This window comes from Sceloporus occidentalis, unplaced genomic scaffold (assembly GCF_023333645.1).
Source record: "Sceloporus occidentalis isolate IW3139 unplaced genomic scaffold, rSceOcc1.0.p SCAF_4, whole genome shotgun sequence".
Lineage (NCBI taxonomy): Eukaryota > Metazoa > Chordata > Lepidosauria > Squamata > Phrynosomatidae > Sceloporus > Sceloporus occidentalis.
This window is the reverse complement of record NW_028316984.1, coordinates 18,545,155-18,562,094: the sequence shown is the minus strand read 5'-3', so window position 1 is coordinate 18,562,094 and position 16,940 is coordinate 18,545,155. Positions and strand designations below refer to the sequence as shown.

General features: G+C 42.6%; 1 protein-coding gene and 2 non-coding genes across 3 annotated transcripts; all 3 read left to right on the top strand.

Moving 5' to 3' along the window:
• Position 1: 1 nt before the first annotated feature.
• Positions 2-8,637, top strand: EEF1B2 (eukaryotic translation elongation factor 1 beta 2). Its single transcript, XM_089519334.1, has 6 exons — positions 2-163; positions 2,966-3,088; positions 6,400-6,523; positions 6,841-6,907; positions 7,578-7,703; positions 8,443-8,637. Exons 1-6 carry the CDS (start codon positions 84-86, stop codon positions 8,595-8,597), a joined length of 675 nt encoding a protein of 224 aa, XP_089375460.1. The 5' UTR covers positions 2-83; the 3' UTR covers positions 8,598-8,637.
• Positions 6,693-6,771, top strand: LOC149313563 (small nucleolar RNA SNORD51). Its single transcript, XR_016281176.1, has one exon. It is a non-coding gene; the product is annotated as a small nucleolar RNA SNORD51 (small nucleolar RNA).
• On the top strand, positions 7,200-7,331 carry LOC149313562 (small nucleolar RNA SNORA41). Its single transcript, XR_016281181.1, has one exon. It is a non-coding gene; the product is annotated as a small nucleolar RNA SNORA41 (small nucleolar RNA).
• Positions 8,638-16,940: the final 8,303 nt, after the last annotated feature.

Genomic DNA, 16,940 nt, shown 5'->3' with positions numbered 1-16,940 from the left:
GCCTTTTCGGTCGCTGGCGGCGCGGCGGAGTTTTCTTTGTGTGAAGCGCTCTTCCTTGCTGACCCGCCTCCTCCGCCGCCATTATGGGCTTTGGGGACTTGAAATCTCCCGCTGGGCTCCATCTCCTCAACACCTTCTTGGCGGACAAGAGCTACATCGAGGGGTGAGCTGGCCTTGAGCGAAGAAGGTGGCCTTCACTGCTTTCAGCGCTGGACTTTGGGGGACCTGGGTTCGAATCCCGCAGCACTGAGAGGTCACACTCTCTCAGCCTAAATGAACCTTCCTATTAAAACCCCGTGATTAGGGCTGCAGGGAGGACATGTCCGCGAAAAGGAGGACCTCTGACCTCACCCTGTGAGAAGAAGGCGCCGCAAAATGGAGGAAAGGCACAAGTTAGAAATGGAGGACGTGGCCAAACAAGAGCCAAAGAACCTTGATACAAACATAAATGCAAGTGCTTGGCTTTTTTGGTCATGCTCAAAACGGAGGGCATTGCCAAAATCATAGCTAGTTAATGTGTATCTAAATCCATGCTTCTCAGTGGTGCTCAAAATGGAGGACATTACAAATATCAACTTGACTAAATGTGTATGTAAGGCTCAAAATGGAGGACGTTTTGGGATCTCCTTCCTGGTGGACAGGAGGCGAATGGGAATGGAAGACACTTGGCCATGCTTCCTCCTTAGGGTTCGGTATAAGTCAGAAACTTATTGGTTGTGAAAGAGACAGAGCCAGGGGTCCTCCTTTCTACAAGACCTGTCCTCCATTTCTGCCCAAGAGGAGTTCCAAAACATCCTCCATTTTGAGCATTGCTACGAAGCCACAAATTAGTATTCATGTGAGTGTTTCAAGTAACGTCCTCCATTTTACAGTGCCTTGTCCTCCTTTGAGGTTATGGCATCTGGTGCACAGAGCAATGAAGGGTGATTAATGAGTTCGTAGACGGGTGATTCTCACCAAGGACCTCCCAGTTAGTTAGCCTTCCTAATCTGAAATGCTTGGGGCCAGAAGGATTACTTTGGGCCCAAACAGACAGGCCAAAATAAAGCTGCTTCAGGTCACTTTGGCGGTATGCTGTTTAAAAGACACATGCATCTTAAGAGACCAGAAGCTGCACCAAAGCTGCGCTCTAGTCCTTAGGACTGGAGCATGGTTTTGGCGCGGCTTCCAGCCTCTTAGGACGCGTGCAGCATTTAAACAGCATACCTCCAAAGTGACCTGAAGCAGCTTTATTTTGGCCTGTCTGTTCGGGCCCATAGTTGGAATACAGTGGACCCTTGCCTTATGCAGGGGATCCATTCCGGGGGCCCCGTATAAGGCTAATTCCACGTATGCTTGACCCCCATTCCTTTGAATGGGACGCACTGCCCCATGCACCCACGCGCTCCCCGTTGCTTGAGTGCATACCCTCAAGTTGCGATCCAAAGGGGTGAACTATCAGATCTGTTCAGAGGAGGTTTGCCATAGCTATCCTCTTGAGACTGAGAGATTGTGACTTGCCCAAGGCCTCCCAGTGGGTTTACACGTCCGAACTAGGACCTGAACCCTGGCCTCCAGTGTCTCCTAGTCCAGCACTCAAAGCACTCCACCATAATGGCTCCCATTAACCACCAGAAAGCAAAGGTGTGTCGACATTGTCTTGTAGCTGGGCAAATAACACTCCTTCGTTGTTGAAATATGGAAGAGATGCAGACAGTGGGGGGGAGGAGATTGCCTGATGAGTTCATAGACTGGGATCTCCTGATTAGGTTAAGTCTCCCTTATCTGAAATACTTGAGACCAGTTATGTTATTTTGGAATACTTGTACACTCATACTTCTATATTCACTGGGGTAGGGGCACAGGACCCCCGTAAATGGAAAAACCGCAAAGGACAAAAGCACTTTTAACCTGAGGGAACACCTCTAGGAATCTCTAGGTGCTCCAGTGCGACTCTGGTCAACATCCGACAGACACTGACCATAGAATTGCGTTGGAGAAGCTACAAAGGCCCAGTATAGTGTTCTCTCTAGGAATCTCTATGTCCTTCAGTGCGGCTTTTGGTTAAAATTGACCGTAGAACGGCACTGGAAGACCTAGATATTCCTAAAGATGATGTATTAATAAGATCCATGAATAATCAAAGCCGCAAAAGTCAAAGCTGTGAATGTGGAGGGACAAGTGTATTTGCATATATTAATGAGATATCTTGGAAACAGGACTAAGTCTAAACACAAAATACATTAATGCTTCATACACCCAAAGCCCAGAGGTAACTTTACACAGTAAATTTAATAATTATGCAAATGGAACAATTGTGTACATTAAATCATCAGATTGTTACAGAGTACTTGTGGCAAGCATTTAAGGGAGACTTATGGTTGGCTTGCTCAAAGGCCCAAAGCTAGTGAAGCATCAGTTAACCTGTGATTTGAAGTCGAAGGCTTTCATGGCCGGCATCCATAGTTTTTGGTGGGTTTTTCGGGCTGTGTGGCCATGTTCTAGTAGAGTTTCTTCCTGACGTTTCACCAGCATCTGTGGCTGGCATCTTCAGAGAATGTGAAGATGCCAGCCACAGATGCTGGTGAAACATCAGGAAGAAACATCAGCCCGAAAAACCCACAGAAAACTATTCATGAGGGCTCTTTTTTCCTGACAGTACAAAAGCACTGCCTTGTCTCAAAGCTTATGTTCCTTAATTTGAATAGCTTTATGGTGTTTGTGTTGTTTACATACTAATTAAAACAAAATGGCTATGCAGTTATTTAGACTGTCATCATATTGTATCACATTCCAAGAACAATAATATTGTCCACAGTGTGCATCCTCAACTTTTGAGGAATGGAGGCGCTGTTTGGTCGAAAGCTTGAAAAGTGTCTTGCATTTATAGTTTTTCAACTTTCACAGGGAATCTGTGCCCCTAGGCCCTGCAAAAACTGGGGGCTGACAGTATAAAAGTAATTTAAGTGAATGTGTGTTCTTGTAGGTATGTCCCATCCCAGGCAGATGTCGCAGTGTTTGAAGCCGTTGGAGCTCCCCCTCCTGCAGAGCTGTTCCATGCCCTCCGGTGGTACAACCACATTAAATCCTATGAAAAACAAAAGGCAAGGTAGGACTAATTTGGTGGTATGGTTAGTTTTGTTCAAATTTCTGTTTTCTGTTTATTATCTCTGTTCCAAACAAAAAAGTCACACAATTGTGGGATTTAAAATAAATATTTATTGGCCTGGAAAGTATTATAGCAGTATCAACAGTGGCTGAGCAAAAAATTTCCCATTTTGTAAAACGTCTTGGTTGATAAGACATACACACAAACACACCAAACAACCTAGTTTCATATGATATACATGAAAGAAAGCACATGATACACATTTGCCATGTATGCACATTTATTGTGTATGGGTGTGAAAATTTAAATCAAGAAGCACAGGTAATCCAGAAGTTTCTTATCAGATAATTTATTTTTAGAAGGTCTGGTAAGTATTTAGCATCTTATAAATACACCCCAAACATAGATCCTGCAAAAACATTGTAGTGGCCTGCTGTGGGCTGGTAGAAGAGCAGGCCTCTGTATGAAGCAACAAGTGGATGATGGGCCTTTTCTCCCTGGGCCTGCCTTGTTGTTTCCGTGTGACACAGGGAAAGGACGAGTCACTCAATCAGTCTGGTTCCAGTCACAAAACCTGATCACTTATCTTTTTCAAATGTTTCTGATAAGCTTCCATGTAGTCATTTCTCTTTAGAGTGTTTCAGAAAATAACTTGATACTAAATGTTAAAACTAAGGTGCATTAATTTTTTGGCTATAAGGCTTACCTGTAGATAGAATTGTGAAAATCAATTATAGTCATTTCTATTTTAACATATTTGTTTTTGAAAACTGAAATTGTTAAATCAAGTAGTTCGCATATAGTGGCTCCTCTCTGTACTTGCATTGTAAAGCTAGATCCTTTTTGTGTGCACAAAAACTAAGCTGAAAGTTCACCTTGTGTTGCATATAAATTAGATAGCATTTCATAATTCATTATATGTTGTGGTCTTGTCTATACCTTGAAGCACCAGGTGGAGCTCTTCCTATGTTTTAGAAATGTTTTGTACCACTCTTGTTTGAATGTAAAAGTTTCTATCAGTACACTAGAGTTTGTTTTTCAAGTTTATAAGCAAACTCCAAACCTGTGACAACATATTCTGTCTTATTCTATTGGCAGGTTACAGACCGCCCGTTTGGGGCGGCCTGTAACCAGCCCTTTCCCCGCTGTATCAGGGCCTCAGCTGCCACAACAGCAGCCTCTGAGGCCCCGATCTGCCGCTTTCCAGGCCACGGGGAAGCGGCAAAAGGCCTGGAAAGGGGTGTCCTTGGGGCTTCATGCCCCAAGGACACCCGGCGGCGGTGGAAAGGGCACTCTAGGCACCCTCACGCAGCACGGCGGGCGCAGTGGTGACGTAGTCATGTCAGCGCCCATCTGTATATGGTGCCACCATTTTGTACGGACTGGGTCCGTACTAGGGTTAGGGGCGTCAAGAAGTGACGCCCCTTTCTAACCCTAGTACGCGCTCGTTACGTACTAGGGTGCCTGTTTGTAACGGGCCATTGTTGGGATTAATGAGCGGCTAGTTGTTCATAAAGATTTTAAGACCTGGCAAGTTCAAGAGATTCAAGCTGGCTGTGCATGCTTAGTTATGTTTAGGGTTGCTGCCTAGGCCTGTGTTCCTAGCCCAGGGGTCAGCAACCTCTGGCCCATGGGCCAGATGCGGCCTGCGGAGGCCTTTCGGCCGGCGCCGCCAATTGCGGCTTTTCGCCACTCCGGGCGCCGCCATTTTTACCCCCAAAATGGCAGCGAGTCACACGAGACTTCGCCACCATTGGCGGCGGCCTCTAGGAGGCCCGATGCGGCCGCCGGAGCCCCCAACGACGGCAAAAGGGCCGGCAAAGAGGAGGAGGCCTCCAGCGCTGGCGGCCCCCACCGGCTATTTTGCCGGGCTCTGATGGGGCCTGGGGCCCTGTCAGGGGCCGGCGAAGAGGGGGAGGCCTCCAGCGCTGGCGGCCCCCACTGGCTTTTTGGCGGCAAAGAGGAGGAGGCCTGGCCCCCTGCAGGGTGGAAGCTCCGCCCCCGGCATGTGGCTCTGCCCCCAGAGGGTGGAAGCTCCACCCCCGGCATGTGGCCCCGCCCCCCGGAGGGTGGAAGCTCCACCCCCAGCTTCGGTCCCCCCAGTCGCCTGAGGGACAGCAACCTGGCCCCCGGCTCAAAAAGGTTGCCTACCCCTGTCCTTGGATCACAGACTGCTGGGTAATTAATCCAATGGACGCTCTCCCCTTGTACACAGTTGTCCAAGTACCAGGAAGGAAATTGAAGAAGAATTGGACCCTGTTCAAGGATCTCCTCAAGCAAATGCATAGACGTCTCAGATTCCATGGGCCAAGAATCCCTAGTACAAGGGATCCCTTGCTTGCAAATGGTGGTTTAATAGTTTTGGGCAGGGGCAATCTCTGGTCCTCCCTAAGTTGTGAAAACCTGGGGCCAATCATTCTCTCAGCTTGGCCTACTTGAGAGTGTTACTGAGGGGCAAGTGAAGAGGAGGAGAGCCATGTATACCAGTTTAAGGCTATTGGAGGAAGTCAAGATATGTTAATATAGTCCAGCTGACTCCACATGTTAATATAGTCCAGGTGACGCTCTAATTCTCCATACATACCGGAAGCTTGCATATTGTCCTCCCATCTATACATTTGAGGAGATGGATTGTAATCAATAGAAGCTCATGCTAAAACAGTGTTCAGTTTTATAAGACCCTTCATTTCTCTCCTTCCCCTCCCCTCTTTATAACAATTCATAATGTGTACGTCTGAGGCTAAAACTCTGACAATTTCAGATTCCAACCCCACTCATGTGAAGCTTACTGGGCAAGGCTGTCTATCAGCCCAATGTACCTCACAAGGCTCATGTGATGATAAAACAGGAAGAAATGTGTATTATCTTGAGCTTCCTGGGAGTACATGCAGGATTCAAATGCAATAAATAAACATAATGACAGACCAGAGTATGGCAAGCCTGATTTCAGGCCAATTTTTAAAATTTCGAGAACCTTTCCCTCCTGGTACACCAGGCAGTGTGCCTTTAAATTTGGGGAACAAGCAGAAAGTAATCTGAAACTCCACTCCATACTTTACTCCCCTCTTGTTCCTCTTTAAAATGTGTGCCTTGTCTCTGGTGTTCAGGCATGTGAGATGTAGCAATGAGCATGCCTGGCAGCAGGTGCCTTTGCAACTGGCATCTTTCCTCTGAATTGTCAGCATAGTTAAGTGGCATCTATTGTTAATTGCCTGGCAAAACTGGGATTTTTCTTTTGCAATTTAGTTATGGAGTGTATATATGATTAGTAGGAAGGCCCTATAAATAATGTAGTGCTGTCTTTTCTCTAGTTTGCCTGGAGTGAAGAAGGCTTTGGGGAAATATGGTCCTGCAGATGTTGAAGACACAACAGGTGCTGGTGGAGACAGCAAAGACGATGATGACATTGATCTCTTTGGCTCTGATGAAGAGGAGGTACTGAAAATCCACTTCCTGTTAACTTTTGGTTGCAGTGATTATGCTAATAGCATGAGCTTAATTGGGTGGTAGTGGTCTACCCCATCTTGAAATGGGATTGCTTGGAGAGACAATATTTTTAATAATTGGTTTCAAGACCAGCCTGTGCTTTCTTCAAAACATTTCACTGATGACATGATGAACAAAACCAAATCACCATCTTTCGGCTGAAGTCATGATGATTTGTTTTTTTTCTGAAAGATCTAGTTGCGGTCAATCACTATATGGAAACAGTTGTTTTACATCGTTTTAATGTGATCTATCTTTTCCTACAGGAAAGTGAAGAAGCAAAAAGATTAAGGGAAGAGCGACTTGCTCAGTATGAATCAAAGAAAGCCAAAAGTATGTTAATCAGCCCTTTGGTAGTCTGAATTTACTTACTACAATACTTACTACATTATGAATGAAATTTCCTGTACACATTACTGCTGTATAAAAGACTGCTTCTGCTAGTGTAGTTTAGAATTGTTCTCTGCATTCCTAAAGTCTTAATAAATCTGAAGTTAAATTGCAGTTTTCACCAGCACTTTGTACTGGCAGTGGTATGAAAGCTGTAGGAGATACTGCTTATAAACTAATCCTGTACTTGCTGATAATGGTGAAATATTGACTTCTGATTGTAACTAATACAGGATTCCACAGTTACTGGTCTGCAGCTGTTCAGTATTGTAGCAGTTGCAGTATTCCACCTGTGGGAAATTAGCAGTTACACTGTATGATGCTCCTCTCAAATAGAGGGGAGATAATTCAAGTGTAATGGACAAGACCATTGCTTGCATTTCTGTCTTCTAATAGTCTAAAGAGATTGAGAATTTAAGACAAATTTGTAGTTAAGGAGGACTTAAACATTTGTTCTGCTGGGTTGCACCGGTTTTGCCCTGAAAATTTTAATATGAATTGTATTTAGATGTTTTTCTTGGGATCCATATGGAAACTGGCATCAGTACATTTTCATTGGATTCCTAGTTTGATTGAGATAATCTTTTAGTGAGCTATTCTTTGGTTTCTCTAGAACCAGCACTAGTTGCCAAGTCGTCCATTTTGTTGGATGTGAAGCCATGGGATGATGAGACAGACATGGCCAAACTGGAAGAGTGTGTTAGAAGCATCCGAGCTGATGGCTTGGTTTGGGGATCCTGTAAGTATTGGACTGATGTTGGGGAAAAAATCATAGCTTAATTGTTATTTTTAAACTGAAGTCTCACAATCTTGGTACATCCACAATGCAAGATTAAAACAGTTTGAAAACATTTAAACTCCTACAGAATCCTAGGGTTTGTAGTTTGGTGAGGTATTGAGCCTGTTCTGTCATAGAGCTCTGGTGGCTCACCAAACTACATTCTTTGGGACTCTGTAGGATAGAGTCATAGCAGTTAAAGTGGTGTCAAACTGCTTTGATTCTGCAGTATGACTACACTCTTGGTGGAGACATTTTTTTCAGTAACATGATGGTTCTTTTCAAATGCCTATAGGGAGAAGGTAGATACTCGTCTGCATAGGATCACATTAGAAATAATTTACAAAGATTTTAAGAATAAAAACTAGTCTGCTGCGTCTTAGTCAAAATAATTCTATCCTTTCTATCTTCCCCATGACAGTATAAGAGAGTGGGTTCCCTTTCGAAAGTTTTCCTTGATAAGATCTCCTCTGTTATGCTCCATTGAGGGAAAATTAAGACATGCACAACTTATCATACCTACAATAGAGATGAACACAGAAATAGATCTGTTTAATGCATGTTTCTGGCCCCACCAGAAGGCATGATTCCAGCCAAGCTTGTAGTGGGGGCAGAATTTTCACCCACCCTTAATGGGTATCATTTTACAAAAATATGGAAAGAGCCGTCAGTTCTAATAGTTGTTCTGATTTCTTTCAAGCCAAACTGGTTCCAGTTGGTTATGGAATCAAGAAGCTTCAGATTCAGTGTGTGGTTGAAGATGACAAAGTTGGAACTGATATGTTGGAAGAGAAGATCACTGCTTTTGAAGATTATGTACAATCAATGGACGTAGCTGCTTTCAACAAAATTTAAATCTTCATAACATCAGAAATAAAATTACTGCAATGTTCAAGCCTCTTAATGTTTCTTATTTCATAAGCTGCTATTTAAAAAGCTGTTACTAATTTTCAAAGATGTGGGTGCTCTCTTCTGTGAAACTAGTTTTTAACAAATAGGGTATGTTAATAGGAAAGCGATTGATTTCACTGGTAAACAAATATTCTATTACATCCTAACCCGCCTCCTCATAAGCTGACGGTGAATGAATTCAATTTCCCACAAGCTGATAGTAAAGCAATTCCCAGAGTTCTCTGGATAGGAACCTACTCTTCCACCCACAGTAGTCATTGCAGAGCCTGAAACTGGGCAGTCCCAAATCAGCTTAGATTTGAAAGAGCATTCTTCAGTCTCCCAGACATAAAGTGTGAAGTCCCTGGGAGAAGAGATTTGTCACATACAGCTTTTGGCAGGAAAGAGGCCACTGGATTGGGCTCATCTTTTATGACAGCTGATGTATGAATTTTCTTCCTCACTGGAATTGCATGGAAGGAGATCCTCATGACTGGCAGAGTGTGGAGAGTCCCTCTTTTCACACAGGACTTTGAATCTAGTGGAGGATCCATCATCTTCCTACTTCACTTTGGAAACCTTTGTTAATAATGCATTTGCAACTGTTGTGTTGGAAGCATACAATATATTTTGAAAGTCGTCAAATCATTGCATAGCCTATGAGCTACCTAATGAGAGAGAACTAATGAGAAGCAGCTTAGCTTGCTACTAGGTTGAAATGCTTTCTTCTTGACATGAATGTTGAAAATATTGCAGGATGATGAGTTGTGTTAGAATTCAGAAAATCCAAACACATCATCTCCTACATGCACTTAGATTTGAATAAGGTAAAATATTGCCTGCCTGCTTCAGGGGTATTGAAACATGATGGATTCAATGGACTACTATGATTTGGCAAGAAACTACATATCCTGATAAGTACAATAGAACCAAGAGAGATGAATACATTTAATTCTTTTAGCAAATGATGAGATCTTATTTTCCATAGAAAATCCAAGGCTTTGTATATACTGTACAGAAGAAACTTATCTTCAATCATTTCTACAAATGTAGCAAAAATTATATTGGTGGATGTTTGGGTAAGATGTTCCTTTTCAACTCAAATATTCAGGGAAGTACTGTGTAAAGTAGATTAGAAAGGAGGTTTGCCATTACCTTCCTTTTAGCATGATTTGCCAGTGGGACTCAAATGACAGAGGAGATTTAAGTCCTGGTCTCCTGTAGTCATAATCCAACAAGTTAAACCATGACACCACGTTGGCCTTGCACACTTCTGAAGTTCAGCACTGTACTTGTAGAATCATACGAGTTGGAAGAGACCACAAGGGCCATCCAGTCCAACCCCCTGCTTTGCAGCAGGAAATCTCAATCAAAGCATTCCCAACAAATGGCCATCCAGCCTCTGTTTAAAGACCTCCAAGGAGGGAGACTCCATCACAGCCCTGACTGTCAGGAAGTTCCTTCTAATGTTGAGGTGGAATCTCTTTTCCTGTAGCTTGCATCCATTGTTTTGGATCCTAGTCTTTGGAGCAGCAGAAAACTGACATCCCTTCAAATATAGTTGGATTTTGGTAAGGGCAGGGAATGAGTAGAGCAATATGAGAACAGCTTCATCAGAGGGTAGATGGGAGGACTAGATTTTTAACATACAGGTTGAGCATCCTTAACCCAAAAATCTGAAAACTAAAATTTCTGCCGTCTGCTTACTTCTTCCTTCAAAGTGACAACTGCAGTACTCCTGCTTGTTTCTCTCAGATCCTCATCCTTGCATCTCATATAGAACACAAGTACCAAAGAAGTAAGGCTGATGAGAGACAAAGATGTGAAATGGTGGGAGGTTGGATTTATATGAGCACTACGCTTGGGTTCCTGCCATTTCACAGATCTTTAGTCATTCTCCAGCCCTGCCCATCTCTTTCTAGCCTTGCAGACACAGTACATACTGCACTACTTGTGTATTCTGCATATGCACATACTTATTCCAAAATATGAAACACATTTTGTCCCAAGCATTTTGGATAAGGGGTACTCAGTCTGTAGCTGCCTGTTATAAAGCGGCCAAAAGGGAGAGGACACTAATTGTATCATTTCTTTTTACATAATTGGGTTCTTTAAATCTTTTGCAGCAAATTGGACCATGGGGAAGGAGGAGTTGACTATCATTGTTCTCATCTGAACTGTGCCCCAAAACATTTTTGTCCTCTAAGAATGGAGCTTGTTTGGACACCTATGGAAGCCTTTCTCCTGGGGCCAAGCAGCTATGAATAATCGCCATAGTTGGAGCCAACATCCTGATCCATTTAATTTCCTTACTCCATGACTATTTAAACCCACTCACACAAGGGTTAAAGCCATGTCTAGCTTAGCCCAGGATGTTATTGCAAGGTCATACCTAGGGTAACTAGCCTTTGCATGAGAATGTGGGGATCCTAAGCTGGACAACAACATTTGCGTAGGTAGATGGGAAGTGTAAGAATGTACATACATGTTCGTCTACCCTGTGTCCATGTATCCATCTTGCATTAAAGGAGATTCCAAATTAAATCTGTTCTTTGCAGAGAATCAAGTTTGCTGTTAACAGCTTTCCCCACTCTATTTTTAAATAGCTATTAACTGAATGGGGCTAAAAGAAACCCTAGGTAAATGCATTCACAGAGGGGGTTTTTCCCCCAAAACAATTAATAATCAGTAGTAATAACACATCATTGTGTGGTCAAGACTCAGGCTTTACAATCTTTTGCTTGTTCAAATTTCTAGCTTGGAAAAAATAACTTAAACCCCATTGTCTCCCTGAGGCAGAGATAATCTGTTGTCTCAAATACTAGCTATTTGATGCAGGGCAGAAGGGCTGGGTGTTGCAACCGTGTTATCTTGAAATCGTGTCATGGTCCCTGTTTAGTTCTGTCACAAATATGACCACCTGGTTATCTGGGACAGCTTTGCTTTAAATGGAAAAAGCTGTGTAATCTGCAAGAGTTGTAATGTTTGTATTGCCTAATCATCTTGTCAGTTCACAGTCAGTGCCAAATTAGTAAAACCTTGCTTGTTTCTAGCCTTCAGCCGTTTTGAAAACAAGGTACATGGTCATCACTAGGTATATCCTATATAGAGTTCATACTTTTTGCCCCTAAACCTCAAGTCTATACATGTGCTTCTTGCGTCAGCTAAAACACTGCAAAATGAACACATCTCAAATGTATTTTGTATCTGTATCTTGTATTTCAGTCTAGGAAGCCTTGGAACCCTCAGAAATTTAAATTCTCTAGGTTGTCCTAGACACATGTGGATGCCTGAAGGAATGAAAAGAAGCATACGGATTGCAAAGGATGAGTTTAAATGCTTCTTTGTGGTGTTTGTGTCTTTAAAAAGACTCAGTTCAGAATAAAAAGACAGTGCATTGGGAGACAGGTTATAGCCTCGGACTGAGTCTGCTATATGTGGGTTTTCTCTTTACTTCATGGGAGCCATTGAAATTTAATTCCCTGCCTACTGATTGTAATGTGGGACTGTGCAACCATCCACTGCACATGTAGACTGTGGCACCTGGTAGTTTCAGTGTTTTTGGAGGGCGATCGATGCAAGGTTTGTTTTCAACTTTAGAGGAACTGTCAAGAGATGCTGGTCTCTATCCCCCAAAGGTCTCAGCACCTTGGATAGCTCTCTTCAGCTAAACCTGGAGATTTACCACCCAGTTGGCATACTACTACTACTACTACTACTAATTTATATCCCACCCCTCTACAAAATGCAATCGGGGCAGCTTACAGAGATTAAAAAATATACAATCCAAAACCCTCAACCCCCTCCTTTAAAATACTATTAAACAATGTAAGAATTAAGATATACACTAATACAATAAACAATAGACCGTGAAGGTGAGGTTGATCTGATCAAAATGACCTCAGTAATTATTGGAATTAATGGTTGCCACTGGGCATGTAATAAGTGTGAATTAGACTGTAATGACAAAAAAGTTTGGTGCAGCAGCACCTGCAACATTTTTGCTTTGAATTTCTGTCAGTAGCCAGTAATTTACACTGCTATTTAGTTAAGTGTGGCACAGTGCTTTGAGTGTTGGACTACTACTCTGGAGACCAAGGTGTGATTCCCCCCACATGGCCACAAAGCCCATTGGTTGACCTTGAGCAAGTCACACTCTCTCATCCTCAGGGTGAGGCAATGGCAAACCTCTGAACAAATCTTGCCAAAAAAACCCTATGACAGGGTCAGCTTAAGGTTGCAATAAGTCAGAAATGACTTGATGGCACACAGCCCACACACATATACTTAGCAACTGCTCCTGGCCTGACTCCATCAGTTGTTGTTGTGTGCCTCCAATTCATTTCCGAGTAGGTCCCCAATGGCCAAGCCAGGATTCAGATCAGGTCCCCAGAATGGTAGTCCAATACTCAGCGTACCACAAAACCTGACAGAAATGTCATTCATCCATGCTCTGAACTCCAGCAGAATGAGTCTCCTCTCCATACTGCTGATGGCCAGTAAATTCAGTTGGGGAGAGCCGGAATTGTGACAGTAGTGTCACAGTTGTGACTGCATTGCAATCATGAATACAAAATGGTTACAGAGGAATCATTCTAGACAACTGTTTTCTATTTCAGACACCATTGCCTTGATCATAACTCCCCCTCACCTACTTTACTGGACATCAGGAGGTCTATTCTGCCAGCAATTAGACCATGGGTGAATGATGTTTCCTTGAAGTTTGGGGAGTCAGGCCAAGAGAGGTTATTTAGTTTAATTAGCTGATGTAGAAAATAGGCTATTCTTTTTAAATTTAGTCTCTCCATGATGTCAAGTGGAGAGGAGAGTGCAGCAAAATGAATGTGCTCTCAATCTCTCTCTCTCTCTTCTGTATAACTTGGGTATTTTATTCCTAACATCTCTCATTTTGCCTCTTCTGGCTCCTCATCCAAGTAAAAGACATGAAACGCACTTGCTGCTGTGGTAGCATGGTTAAAATTCAGAATTCAGCTTATGTTCAGGAGTTGAAAATTATAGTCCTGAAATGAACTGAGGGCAAAGTTTGTCAGGATGAAAGATTCAGGTCATGTCAAATTCTCTGCTTTGGAATGTAAACAGTTTGGAAATGGCTGCAGATTTTAAGTTGCCAGCCCAAATGCAAGGAAGTACTGCATAAACAGTTTAAGGACAGTGAAACCAAACATATAGATAAGGGTTTGATTGATGGGTACCATGAGAGATAGAGAGGTATGTTATGTCTAATATTTGAACATCCAGTGAATATACAGGGGTGTCAATGTTTAATTGAATGTAACCAATGAAAATGTGATCTGTAGTTCCCTTTGTTCAAAATACTATAAAACTTGGTTCATTTTAGAATCGTGGTCCCAGAATTTGGACTATGAAGTTGCTCTGGGAACAATGCTGCAGCTGAAAATAAACATGTTTCCTTTGCAGTCGAGCTCCTTGGTCTCCTTGCTGATTTCTGGTTAAAATTCTGGTTTTTAAATAATAATCCATGACACTGTGAGGCAACTGTCACTGAGAAACCTAGACAAAAACCAGACACTTTATCTTCTCAATTCTCCTTTTTATTCCCCCCCCCCCCCCCAAGATGTCTCCTTAGAATTATTGCCTGACCTGCTCTTGTGATATATAACACTACTTTCTGGGTTTGCCTTTGGAGGTATTAACTAAGACTTCATGTTATATTTGTATTTTGCCTTCCCTGGGAGAGATGGGGATCCTTTTTATTCCAGATATGTGTGCTGCAAAAAGCAAGACGAGTGTCTTTTTATTTGGGATATGAGGAACTGCTGCTCCTCACCCTTGCTCTTCCAACTCAGAGAAGGGTCTGAGCAAGGCACATGGTTCTACAGCTGAAGCTCAGCAGATAGAGGCCTGAGCAGTGCTCAGTTCAGAAAAAGGAAAAGTCAATTTCCAACCACAGTGGCTAAGGTCACTGGTTCATACAGGTTTGATTGGTCACTGGTTCGTCCAGGTTTGACCATATAACACCTATCCTAAAATCTCTTAGCTTCTGGGCGCAATACAAAGTGTTGGTTATTACCTTTAAAACCCTACATGGCTTGGGCCTGAGTTACTTGAGGAAACGCCTTTCCCTACACAATCCGCCCAGCACTCTCAGAATAACTGGGAAGAATGTGTTAGAACATCAACCAACTAGGTTCATGTCAACTTCTCAGAGAGCCTTCATAGCAGCTGCTCCGAAATTGTGGAACGGTCTTCCAGAAGAGATCCATCTTGTTACTTCCTTGGAGGCATTTAAGAAGGCACTTAAGACGGATCTCTTCTGGTGAGCTTACCCTCCTGACCTTATGTAAGAGACACCTTCAGAACATTTTAAGAATCTACTGCATTACCACTTGACAATGAGTTAGCTTTTAAGATTAACTGTATTTTTATTGATGTATTTCTATATGTATTTTATTATTGATGTATGTGTTTTAGCAGACTGTAATCCATCTGGGAGAGGCGGGAAAATATTATTATTATTATTATTATTATTATTATTATTATTATTATTAAGCCAATCTGGGAGAAACAGTCCAAAAGTGAAACTTTCCGAGCTCTGCTGTGGAACTGTAACCTGAATCCAATTAGAATTCCCAATTCGTGTAGATCCACAGAATCGATGGGGATCTTGCAAGTCAACATTTATGTATGTTCTGTTTATTCAGTGGATCTACTCTGGTTTGGACTAACAATTAGATTTAAGCCTCTGTGTGTGTGTGCACATGAATATGAATCAGTTAAAGAGCAGGAAATTAGAAAGCCCAGCTTTAAAAGTCCTTGGTTTTTAAAAGTGCAGTACGTTGTATTCTGCCCTTTGAAAATTTTAATTGGAAATTCATAATACCCAGCAAGGCTGAAGTGCTGCGCACATTGGCTATCATGAGTAAAGAGGCAGAACTGCTTGCTTTGGTTTTTGGTGTTAATGATCTGCATGCCGCTGCAAAACCTCGCAGGTTTTTGTTTTGTTTTTTTTAAGTAATGTGAAGAAGTGAAAATGTCTTCCTCAGAAAAGGTGCTGAGTGGAGACAAATAAAAGAGCAGGTGCAAGGCGTCTGCTTCAGCAGTTTCTTTTTCTCAGGCATCAGTAAACACTTTCTCAAGCACCGGCTAGGGAGAAATGAGAAGAAATATTCTAGCCATCTGTTAAATAGCCCTCTTGCATAAGCTTTGTGGATCTGTATAGCAGAAAGGTATAAAACAAGTGGCCTTGTGGAAATGCCAACAATTACTTTCAGGCATCTTGCCAAAAGTGTCAGAAATCTTCATATTAGAACAGTGATTTGTAAGGGGGAAATTGACAAAACAAGAAGCTGAGTGAACGTTTCAGCAGAGATGGGGAACATGTGGTTGTCCACATCATGGATCCACTTGGCCAGGCTAGCTGGAGCTGATAGGAGTTGCAGGCCAACATCTGAAACTGGTGGACCATGAACCAAACTGAAAAAAGTTATTCATTCTTTAATATAAATAAAAGACATATAAGAATTATGCAAGAATCATTTGACCACAACTGGAACAGATTATGAAAACAGATCCTCCCTCTGTATTATCCTCATATTATATTAGCTGACCAGAGAAGATGATTAATTAAAAAATAAAAACAAGTAGAATATAATCATCCAAAGTGGCAGATGGCCTGGACATCAGAAATTTCATCCAAAAGAACATGCCAGAGAACTATCATGTCATTGTGGTTCTCAACCTCTAGTCTTCCAGCTGTTTTGGATTTCAGTTCCCCGTAGCCCTAGCCAGTATAGCCAGTGGTTAGGGATTTGGGAAGTTGGAAATCTAAAACATCTAGTAAGAAACAAAGGTTATGAACCTCAGTTCATTTTGGTTTGGGGCTTTGATGAACTATCTCACATTGTTAAACATTTTAATGAAGTTGGGGGCAAAGAGCATAATCCTGCCTTTCAAATTACCAGCAGTACTTTTTGTAACATGTTAGCTGAATCCTAAGCCCTTATCAGATGAGTCTGGAACTGGGGGTCTTCAGCACTGGGCGGTTCGAATTCACGTTATTTCGCACAATACCATCATACCTGGGAGCCCCTCCGAATTGGCATGATTCAAATTGGCCAATACGCATTCGCGCGAAGTGCATTCAGTGCAGAATGTTTTGTCACACTGGTGCTCAACATGAGGATTGGCCGATTCGTATCGGCCCCCTCGCACATGCTCAGTGGTGCCCTGCATGGGTTGCGACCTTAAACGCTTCCGGGGTGAAAGGGGAGGTCACGTCATGACAGCCCGGTAAACAGCTGGAGAGCCAGCTCATGCACATTAACA